Below are 11583 nucleotides of genomic sequence, written 5' to 3'. Positions count from 1 at the left end.
TTAACATAAATTTTCCTTATATAATAAAAAGTCCAAATTAAAAAGTAATAAATGGGTTAATAATGAGGTAAGACAATCAAGTTATCAATTGAAAAATTTGCATGCATTATCTAGGGCATTTCCAGAGTTGCGTGATTATTATAGACATAAAAATAGAGAGCATCAAAAGCTTCTAAATTTAACCAAAAAATGCCATTCATCATCATCGGTGACCGCTGACAGCCCATGGAGGGCCATGGTCGCCCGTTGGGGTTTCTAGGCTCTAAAGTTTTACATGGTGTGGAGGCCAGCCACACGCATAACTCCTCAAAAGTTCTAAACGATATTTATCTAAAATATTACTTTCTTGTTTCTTTTTTTGAGGAGGTCTTTTCGGCGTTATGTGTGCTTTGCTTGTTTGACTATAGCTGCCCATGTTTTTCTTTCCTTTGCTTGTTTTTCCCATTCTCGTATTCCTAGGTCTTTCAAATCCTGGATAATACCATCAATCCATCTCTTTCTAGGCCTACCTCTCGGTCTTTTCCCATTTAATTCTTTTCTAAGTACTTTTTTTGTATTTCTCTTATCATCCATCCTTTCTACGTGTCCTAACCAACTCAGTCGTTTACTTCGTATTTCTTTTGTGATAGTAGGTCTGTTAAACACTCTGTTTATTTCGTGGTTCATTCTTATACGCCATTCTCCATTCTCCTGTATAGGTCCATATATTTTCCTTAAGATTTTTCTTTCCCATCTAAGAAGTTGTTACTCTTGTTCACTAGTCAAGGCCCATGTTTCTGATGCATACATTACTACAGGTCTCATTATTGTTGTGTATATTTTTACTTTTGAATTAATCGATACTGATTTTGACTTTATGATATTTTGTAGGCTGTAGAAGCATTTGTTTCCAAGCGAAATTCTTGCTGTTACCTCATCACTGTTTTTATTTCCTTCTGTTATTGTCAAGGGCGCCCACAGGATATTTCCTCAGGGGGGGCAAAGGGTATTGAAACAAAAAATACAAGAAAAATTGTTTTGCTGTTTAAAACGCAACACGGTTAGTGTCAGTAAAATGTTACTTAAATAATAATTGAATTCTTCTGGTGTCCATCGCAAATAAATCAATTACTTTCTGCATGAAGTTTTCTTTATTTTCTTTTATTTTTCTTCTGTGTACAGATAACAGGCATAGCCCACTTAGACGATTGTTCGACATCGTATTCCTTATCCAGGTCTTCACACGTTTGAGAGTGCTGTAAAAAAGTATCGAGGTTGTTATATTGTAATGTAAGTTTTAGAAGAACTGAAACACATGGATAAGAATATAACGTAATAAAATTATAGTTAGTTACCTGAATGATCGCTCGATGGTGCAAGTTGTTGGTGGCAGACAAAGAGCTATTTGGATGGCTTTTGCTACTGACGGCAAAAAGCAGGCATGCTCATGCTCAAGAACCTCTATTAAGTTCAGTTTTTCCAAGGCTTTGGCATCTATCTCCGTGTTTTTCCAAAGGTCGAACCACAGAATTGATTGCTCCTTAAAGTTGTCTAACAATTCACAATACGTGCTGTTTATATTGTTAATAGACTTTTCAAAATCTTCCTTAGAAAGATCTTTCATAATTTTAGGGTGCAGATTGAAAATTTCAAATGATGGTTTGTTTCTATCTGAAAACCTATCTTTCAACGATTGAATCAAAGAATCCAAATAAGGCAAGAAAATGGACTTTCTATAGTATTCGTTGATAGTCTGGGTAGAGTGATTTGGTCTGTGAACCTGTCTCGCAGCAACACGAGGACATTTGAGCTCGATTCCAAGCTTGTTTGCTGTTGTTTCAACATTTGCCATAATGTTATCAAACTCTTTTTCTCCATTTTGTCGGTCTGAACTGAATAGCTCAGTAACCTTCTGAATGTGTTTTGATATCTTCAAAATATCTACACTGACACCTTGTAACATTTGCGTAACGATTTCTAACTTGGCAGAGTATTTGGCAATCACATGTAGACATATCACAAATGCTGTATTTGTAACTGCGCAATGAAGCTGGAAAGCTTTCTGGCTTGTGTCACGGTTACCTTCAGTCGATAGAGTCTGAAGTGCTTCAGCGATGCTAACAAACTGCTCACTAAACTTTCGAATTGCTTTATATTTTTCGGTCCATCTGGTTTCACATAGTTTTTGAAGAGTTCCCACTATTGCCCTTCTTTGGCCATTCTGCCGAAAAAATGTTATAACTTCTTTAACTGTGCCAGTTGTATTTCTGATTTGTGGTATGTCATTTAAATCATTGACTACTAAATTTAGCCGATGACTGGCGCAATGAAAATATAGAGCATTTGGGTATTTCTCAGTTATTCTTTTATGTACTCCAGTTATTTCCCCAGCCATTGTACTACAACCATCATATCCTTGGCCAACTGCATTTTCCAAGTTCAAGCCCCAATTTGTTAATGTTAAAGTAATAGCATTTGCTATATGTTCAGCATCTAAACTTTTTAATGGGGTGAAACCAAGGAAGTCTTCTCTGATGCAATTTTCACTTTTATCAAATTATCTCACGCCCAGAGAGAGTTGCTCTGTACCAGTAGTGTCCATTGTTTCGTCTGCTAAAATGGAAAATATTTCATTATCATTGATTTTTGTAACTAACTCGTCTCTTAAAACCGTTGCACATAAATCAATGATCTCATTTTGTGTCCTATGGGAAATGTAATTTGCATTTTTCGGCGCATTTTTCAGATGGTCTTCTAAAACAGAATCACCAGCTTCTTTCCTAAAATGTAAAAGGTTATTGAACACAGCATCCTCATTGGTATGACCTCTTAATGGTAAGTCATGTAGTGCACTAAACAAAATTGAAGAAACAATGGATTTTAGTTTCGCTCTGTTCTATTCAATTTGCTTGGCCAAACCATAATTTGCAAGACATTCAACATTTTTCTTTTCATTTTTCATGACAGATATAAAGTTACTTGAGTTTTCAGATGCTTGTCTGTGCCATTCAGAGTTCATATGCGATTTTGCATTTTCATGAAACTTTCTGAAATTGGTGAATGGGCGATTTATAAAGCCGCTTTGATAACTACCATGGGTTACGCGGGGCCTAAACAGTACACACAACTTGCATAGCCACCTTTAACTTCTTTTGAATAAGCTAACCAGGGGTACGTATTTAACCATTCATGGATAAATGGTCGTTTGCCATCGTCAATATCATACTTGAAATTGTAACATTTATCTGGCTTCCATGGGTTTGTTAACAAAGTAAATTTCAAGCGATCGTTCAAGCTACAAATTTTATTAGTATCAAGGTAGTTCCCAACATCCAAATTTAAACTGTCTTCAACAATCGCAAAATTATCCGATGCGGTGGCCGTTACAACGTTAGTTTCTCTTTGAGAGGCGGATACAGCTGACTCCAAGCTAGATGGCCCTGCTACAGCTAAATCATTTTGACTGCATACTATACTACTATTTTCGGTACTGTTCGGTATGTCAGATCCATCATCAATTTTCAGCCGCTTGTTTGGCTTGTTAAAGAACTTCCTTATGTCCATTTTTCTACAAATACAGTAGGCTAATTAAATTGATGCATTCAATCAGCTAAGTGTGAGGTGTCAAATAAATTAACGCATTTAACCGTGGAGTAGGCCGATAAATGGACAGAATAAGACCAAATGGATAATTTAGTTGCATTGAAAAATATTTTTAAAACCTTTTAGAGAAGTAAAAAATTCATCTAAGTTAATTAAAATTTGTAGATTAAAATACCTACCTTGCACAGTTGAATATCTCAACTGCGATACAGGAATAACTTATTTTCTTAAAGTAGGAAGGGTACTTATAAAAAATGTTATTACTTCAAGCACAATTTTTGAAATAAATATTGTAATTGTACTTCATAGACGCAAATGATGATATTTTAATTCATAAAAAAGTATTTTTTACCTTTACACGCAATAGATAACTACCTCGTAAAAATAAGCCTATTTTATTTAAGGTCAAGTGAGAAATAAAGTATATTATATAATACTTACACGTTGCACAAAAAACACTTTTAACACGTTAATATAAGTTCTATGAATAACAATATATAAATTGTGAGCACTACCGTACTACTAGACGTATCAGATCGGCTGTTCAGCCCACCTATTTCATTTCTCAACTGGATAAGCCTAGACCGGACATCATCAGTGCATGCGGCATGCGCACCGAAAACGATGCGGTTCCATCCAAACATATGCGTCTCACTCAGAAGGGATAAGGGATTGAGAAAAAATATATTTAAACTGGCATATCTCGTGAGCGATTATGATTAATATGGATTTTATTTTATAATATAAAGTAAGAGAGAGCTAAATATTTTTTACACGCTTTCGCCAAATTCTCAGGGGGGGCGATGGCCCCACCTGGCCCCTCCCTGGGGGCGCCCTTGGTTATTGTTGATCCTAAATATTTGAAACGGTCCACTCTTTCAAATATTTGCCCGCTCAGAGATATGTTGCCTTTCGTTTGTACTTTTTCCCGAGTTGTTATCATGTACTTTGTCTTTGAGACATTAACTTCTAGACCCATAGTCTGTGCCGCTTCTTTAAAATATGTATAAATTTTTTCTAGGTCTTTTAATGTCCAGCTGATTATGCCTATATCATCTGCGTAGGCAACGATCTGATTGAGCTTTGTAAATATTGTACCATCCCTATCTATAGGAGTTTTCCTGATTACTTGTTCCAACGCAAGATTAAAAAGTGTTGTTGACAGTGCATCCCCTTGTGTTAGACCTTCATTAATGTTGAATTCATCGGACAGTTGATTTTGGATCCTTACTTTTGCTTTGGTGTTGGTTAGGCATAGTTTTACTAATCTGATTAGTTTTTTTGGTACATTTAACTCTTGCATTGCGCTATATAATTCCTTTCTAATTATTGAGTCATACGCTTGTTTGAAATCTACAAATAGATGATGTAGTTCGGTATTCCGCTCGTAGAATTTTTCCAGCGTTTGCCTTACTGTAAATATTTGGTCTATAGTTGACCTGCCTTTCCTGAAACCTCCTTGATAATCCCCTGTTGTTTGTTCCATTATATTATTTAGTCTTAATTCCAATATTTTGCTAAATATTTTGTATCCAACATTTAGTAGTGATATTCCTCGGTGATTATTGCAATCTAACTTATCTCCCTTCTTATGTATAGGGCATATCACTGCAATTTTCCATTGTTCCGGCATTATTTCTGTGGTCCATATTTCTAGTATTAACTTTGATATTTCACTCTGTATTCTATGTCCTCCATATTTTAACATTTCTACAGTTATTGTGTCGCATCCTGGGGCTTTGTTATTTTTCATTTTTTTTATTACCTCTTTTATTTCTGCTTCTGTTGGTGCATATTGGTCTACTTCAATCTCTCCTACTAATCTTAGCTCTTCTGTTTCGTAACGTTGATTTGGTTTATTCAACAGTTCATTAAAATGTTCTCTCCACCGTTTTAGCACTCCTTTTTCGTCTGCTATTAAGTCCCCATTTTTATCTTTGCATAATTTTGTTCTTGGTTGGAAACCTTTTTTTTCAAGATTTATTTCCTTATAAAATAGTTTTATTTCACGTTTTTGTTCATATTCTTCTAGCCTTTCAATCTTATCTTTATTGTGTTTCCTCTTTTTAAATCTTAGATGTTTTTTTAATTGTCGTCTTCTTGTAGTATATTCCTCTTTGGTTTCTTCCGTACTGTTGTTCAGCATTTTAAGCCTAGCTTGGTTTTTTTGTTCCATTAGTCTCTGGCAGTCTTTGTCATACCATCTTTTTTGGCTAGGTTCTTTGCTTTCCCCCACTACTTCTTTTGCAGCTGTTATCACTGCTTCTTTTAAGACCCTCCATTTATCTTCGATATTTCTGACCTGATTTTCATTTACTTGATCATACTGTTCAATTATGTTCTCTATTTTCGTTTCATATCTTGCTCTGTTTTCCTCATTAGAGGCCAATATATCTGAGGCGTATTTGATCTTTTTTTCACCTTCTTCTGTTTCTTTGGCGGTAATTTTTTGTTTATATTTAATTATCACAAGGTGGTGATCGGAGCTGCTGTTTGCCCCTCTATGACTTCTCACATCTGAAATGTCTGAAGCATGTCTTGCTCCTATTAAGACGTGGTCGATCTGGTTTCTTGTTTTCATATCAGGAGAAACCCATGTTTCTTTGTGGATATTTTTATGTGGAAATTTTGTACTGCTTATCACCATTTTTTTGTCTGTTGCAAAATCTATGATTCTTTGCCCGTTGTCATTACTTATTTCGTGCAGGCTATGTGCACCTATTGTTCCCTGATATAATTCCTCTCTTCCTATTTTTGCGTTTAAATCTCCTAAAAGTATTTTAACGCTATAATTGTTTATATTTGACACTTCTTGGTCTAATCTGGCATAGAAATTTTCTTTTTCTTCTGCTTCTTTGTCCTCTGTAGGTGCGTGCACATTAATGAAATTAATATCAAAGAACTTGCCTTTCATTTTCAGAATAGCTATCCTTTCGTTTATATTAGTAAAGCTTTTTACCGCATGTTTGTATCTTTCACTTATTATGAAGCCCATCCCACCTTGTCCACCTTTTGAATTACCATGACATATTAGATATTTTCCATATTCCCAGATATCTTCGTTCTTCCATCTCATTTCCTGCAACGCTAAAATATCTATTTTGTAGATTTTTATTTGTTCAATAAGGTTTTGTAGTTCTCCTATTTCTCCTAATGTTCTTATATTCCAAGTTCCAATTAAAATTTTTCCACTTTTCTTATTTTTCTTTTTCCTGTTGTACTTATTCACCTTTTTGTTTGTTTTATCCTGTTTTCTAGTCTCTTCCGTACATTCAGTCTCTATGTCGCCATCGAGGCCACTTTTTATTTCAGCATTACTTGTATTTTGATTTTTTGCGTTAATTTGACTAGAGCTGGGAAAATCCCCCGATGTGCCCCCAGCGGTCAACCTATGATGACGGTCCTTTCCAATACTCTTTGCTCTATTATTGCCCTGACTTTCCCTAACATTACAAGTATGAGGAGTTATGTCTTGGTTTATTATTGCAGTTTGCTCGTTTTTCTGACCTACCTTTACAATTCTATTATCTTTACCCCTATTCTTAAAATTAAAGTCTACGTCACTATTAAAAACAAAATCAAAATTATCAAATGTTCTCATAAAAAAATCATCATTTCTCTTATTGTACCTATAACTATTACTATTTTCACCCTCAATGCGGACGCCGTCGCCATAATAATAATTAATCACCTTAACATTACTGTTACTATTAAGTACGCTGCAGGCGTCCGCACCGACAGTGAGTATTTCTTTCTCTCTTCGGTTTTCGGTAGTGTCTTCTTCCATTGCTGTTTTCGTACTATTTTCTTTTTTCTTTGTCTCCGTCCAACTTGCTTTAGTTACTTGTTTTTTGAGTACGCTGTTTTCGTTATTTTCGTTGATCTTTCTGTAGTAGAGCCCATTGATAACTCTTCCTCCGAGAGGGATCTATCACCATATTTTCTAGCTCTATTCGTCTTCTGGTCTTCTATTACTATAGCTTCATTTTCTTGTGATAAGGTTTGCAATTGACTCAAAGTGAATAATTCGCCATTTAGAAGCAATTTGTTATAACGGATACCTGCATTTTGACCTTTTTCTCTTGCTTCTTTTTGATATTTGCGAAGTTCATTTCTTTGAATTTGTATGTGTTTTGGATAGTCTTCATTTATGAATATGTCTGTACCTTTTAATTTCTTTGTTTCTTTAAGGACCTCGTTTTTTTTACTCCAATTTTTGAATTCTATGAGGATCGGTCTTTTCTTATTAACAGTTTTGATACCAAGTCTTCGTATCTCTATAATATCCTGATCTGTATTTAGTTCTACTTGCAATTTTCTTGAAATTTCTGAAATCTTATGCTTGATTTGCATTTCGTCTTCATTTTCGATCTCTTCTATTCCTTGGATGATCAGATTCTTTTTTCATACTTCTCTTTCTAATACTTCTACCCTTCTTTCTTGAATTTGCAATATTGTTTGAAGTTCTTGATTCTTTTCTTTTAACTCTGTATTTTCTTCTGTTAGTTCTGCCAATTCTTTAGTGATTGTGTCGATTTTGTCTTCCATTCTCATGTTTTGTTTTTCCAGTAGGTCTAACTTTAGTAGTTTTTCAAGGATCGCATCAATTTTCTGTTCCATATTTTTTCTTCGGTAGATTTTAGTGTATGGTCACCTTTATTTTAGCCGACCGTAATTACTGTTTTGAACAAAAACGTTACTTAAAATGCAAAAAGTTAATGTATTAAAATTGGTTATACTAAAAACTTTTACTTTAATTTTAAGGAATAATTTACTAATTTTGAACTTTTATTAGAAGAATAGAATGATATTTTTTGAAATCTTTCTTCTCAAACTCTTCTTTGCATCTATTGGTATATGGTTGACAGTTCTTCAGTTTAAATATAAAGTGTACATACCCAAATTCACCATTTTTCCGAGAGAGCACTTTCAAACCGACTTGCTTGTAACAGGCGGCCACACACGCTCAAAAAAAAATGCCATTACCAAAATATAATAAACACCTCAGATAATCCTTCTAAAAGTGCTTGGAAAATTATATCTGATTTTTTAAAAGGTAAAAGAAAATGAGAGTAACATAACACTTTCAAACGGGGATAACTTAATTACAGATTGGTTAGAAATAGCCAATAAATTTAACCTATTTTTAAAAATGGCTCCATTGGATGCAATTGCGACCATCCCAATCAAACCTGATAGTACATATATTTGTAACAACACTGTTTTGGATGACCACCTTCTTCTTCATCCGTACACTACAATAGAATTAAACAAATTATTAAACCAAAAACTAAAAAACAAAATATCTCAGGGCTTTGATGAAATCCCTCGGTTTTTAATAAAAAAGGTTGTTTCTTGTATAATATCGCCATTAACATATTTAGTTAATTTATCGCTTTCAAATGGCGATTTTCCAGATTGTATAAAAACTGGAAAGGTGTTACCAATTCATAAAAAAAGGTGACCCAAAACAAATAAGTAATTACCGTCCAATTAAAATTTCTTCGGTATTTTCTAAAATCTTTGAATACAGTTATTTACAAAGACTTGATTCATTTTTACAGACGAATAAAGTGATTGTTAGTAACCAACATGGTTTCCAGTCCAAAAAATCTACCCATACAGCAATGCATTCCTTTTATGATACTCTCACATCTTTAATAGATACTGGAGAAAGTCCTGTTGGGATATTTTGTGATCTTAGCAGGGCTTTCGACTGTGTCAATCACGAAATTTTATTTTATAAATTAAAAAATATCGGCATTCAAGGACGTGCGTTAAATTGGTTAACATCCTATTTAACTGCACGTCGTCAATACGTCAGCTTAACAGAAAAAGGCAAATTATCAAATGCGACGCATAAATCCAACTATCTTGATATTGACATAGGTGTACCGCAAGGCTCAATTTTAGGACCTGTTCTCTTTCTTATTTATGTAAACGATGTTGTCTCGGTTAACTCGGTTGGACATTTCACGATATTTGCAGACGACATAAATGTAATAGTCAATGGACTTGATATACTTCTTTGAAGTCCAAATGTAACAGTTTACTGTCAGATCTTTTCAACTGGTTCTGTAATAATTATCTATTGTTGAACACCCAAAAAACTCTTTTCATGCAATTTCATAATAGCAGTGACGGTTTAAGGCATCATGGGGCCCTAGGCAGCCATAAGAAGTAGGCCGCTTTATAGCGACCATTTACTTAAAACAAATTTACAAATACATATTTATGTTGTTTTGGGAAGTAGTTACTCCAAAAATAAATTAAATGTAAAAAAGATCATTTTTCTTTTTTTTTTACATTTCGCAACAACTTCTCATTAATAGTCCATAGCTAATATATGCCAAAGAAAAAAAGGGATCTTGTGCCGATATGTGATTTTGCCCTGGGTATGAGTGCCACCCCTTCGGGGGGTGAAAAAACATACATTCAAAATAAGTGCGGAAATGAATAAACTGATTAATTCTAAGTAACTTTTGTTCTATCGAGTTTTTTCACTAAATCAATACTTTTTGAGTTATTTGCGAGTGAATATGTTCATTTTTCAACAACAAAAAAAAAAACAGTTTTTAGACGGTTTTTCGCAAATAACTCCAAAATTAAGTATTTTATCGAAAAAATATTCTTAGAAAAAATATAGCGTATACAAAATTTAAAAAAATGGTGTATGCAGTATGTATGAAGTATGTAGACCCAGCATAAGCAGAACTGGAGCTAATGAAAAGTAAATTATTATTTGACAAATTCCAAATAAAATATTTCAACGTAAATACCCAAAAAATAAAGCACTTTTCGGTGAAAAATCATCAGAACTTTTAATGTGTTGAAAAAGTTTTATTTTTGGTTTTCTTTAAACAAGTTTCAAGTGTCAAAATTAAGCAAGTAAAGCTTAAAATATCGTTGATTTCTTTTTTTGCCAAAAAAATCTTGAAAATTTATGAAAATCTTGAAAAAACTTATAAGTATATTATTTATATGATCATATATGATATATTATTTATATGATCTTTCACCGGTTCACAGTGCTTAGATTTAAAAACATTGGGATTTAAAGTAAAACAAATTTTTTAAAATTTTGAAAAAAATGCCTTTTTTTTCAAAATAACTTAAAAATTATTGGTGGTACCAAAAATCTTAAAGAGTAAAAAAATGTAGGTTTTGCTTTTCTGAATATTTCAGATTTTTGCTTTTTTGGAAGATAAAAATTGGTTAAGATATGACTGTTCAAAATTTGAATACCCTGGGTAGAGAATTTTTCATTTGTTAAAAATTAATAAATGAAAATCGTTTCTATCCTTGTGGGATCGGTACTCACCGGAGGGACCGCAGACGTTCGGATACAATTAGCGTCTCTTTGCAAAAATAATGACGACTTTGCTAAATAACAAGACATTTACTAAATACACACTACCCATTACACTAGGTACCTGATTGGAAAAATCCACTGTACCACGCTAATGGCCATTAGTTGTCGAGGCATTAAGCCAAATAAAAAAATTGCATACACTCGTGATTAGTGACTTGTTCAAGCCCTTTCTACTACAGCCCTTTTATAAATAAGCACTTTATACCGATAAAACTTACAGATCATATAAACAATACATAAGTAAAGTAGCTTGTGAAGTGGTAAGGATTAATTTCATGTGCGATCTGCGATGCTAATTAGGGGGTTATTTTCACCATTTTTTTACCCAAAAAATGGGATCAACTTTATTCTGAGCGTATCTTGCTTACTTTTTATGTTAGGAATTTGAAAAAAACAAGAGTAATGCTTTTTTAAATATTTAAACAAGTTATGATGAGTTTTCCATGAAAAGTGCTTCATTTTTTTGATTATTTCACGTTGAAATATTCGATTTGGAATTTGATGAATAAGAACCTACTTTTCATTAGGTACAACTCCGCTTCTACTGGGTCTACAGACTGCACACATATACCATTTTTTCAATTTTTTAAAAGCTATATTTTTGCTAAGAATATTTTTTCGATAAGATA

The 11583-nt window shown here is 33.5% G+C and overlaps 1 protein-coding gene across 1 annotated transcript; it reads right to left on the bottom strand.

Moving 5' to 3' along the window:
- Positions 1–1001: 1001 nt before the first annotated feature.
- On the bottom strand, positions 1002–2374 carry LOC126882550 (52 kDa repressor of the inhibitor of the protein kinase-like). The gene is made up of 2 exons (XM_050647519.1): positions 1335–2374; positions 1002–1235 (listed from the first exon to the last, which is right to left on the bottom strand). The coding sequence occupies exons 1-2, from the start codon at positions 2372–2374 to the stop codon at positions 1058–1060; spliced, it is 1218 nt and encodes a 405-aa protein (XP_050503476.1). The 3' UTR covers positions 1002–1057.
- Between the last annotated feature and the right edge of the window lie 9209 nt (positions 2375–11583).

Source organism: Diabrotica virgifera, chromosome 3 (assembly GCF_917563875.1).
Source record: "Diabrotica virgifera virgifera chromosome 3, PGI_DIABVI_V3a".
Taxonomy (NCBI): Eukaryota; Metazoa; Arthropoda; class Insecta; order Coleoptera; family Chrysomelidae; genus Diabrotica; species Diabrotica virgifera.
Note: the sequence above shows the minus strand (reverse complement) of the source record. Positions and strands in the feature narration are given on the sequence as shown.

Coding starts and splice junctions, on each gene's coding strand:
- LOC126882550 (XM_050647519.1), bottom strand. CDS start 2,374: ATGGCTGGGGAAATAACTGGAGTACATAAAAGAATAACTGAGAAATAC. Junction 1,236..1,334: donor ACCATCGAGCGATCATTCAG/GTAACTAACTAT, acceptor ACTTTTTTACAG/CACTCTCAAACGTGTGAAGA.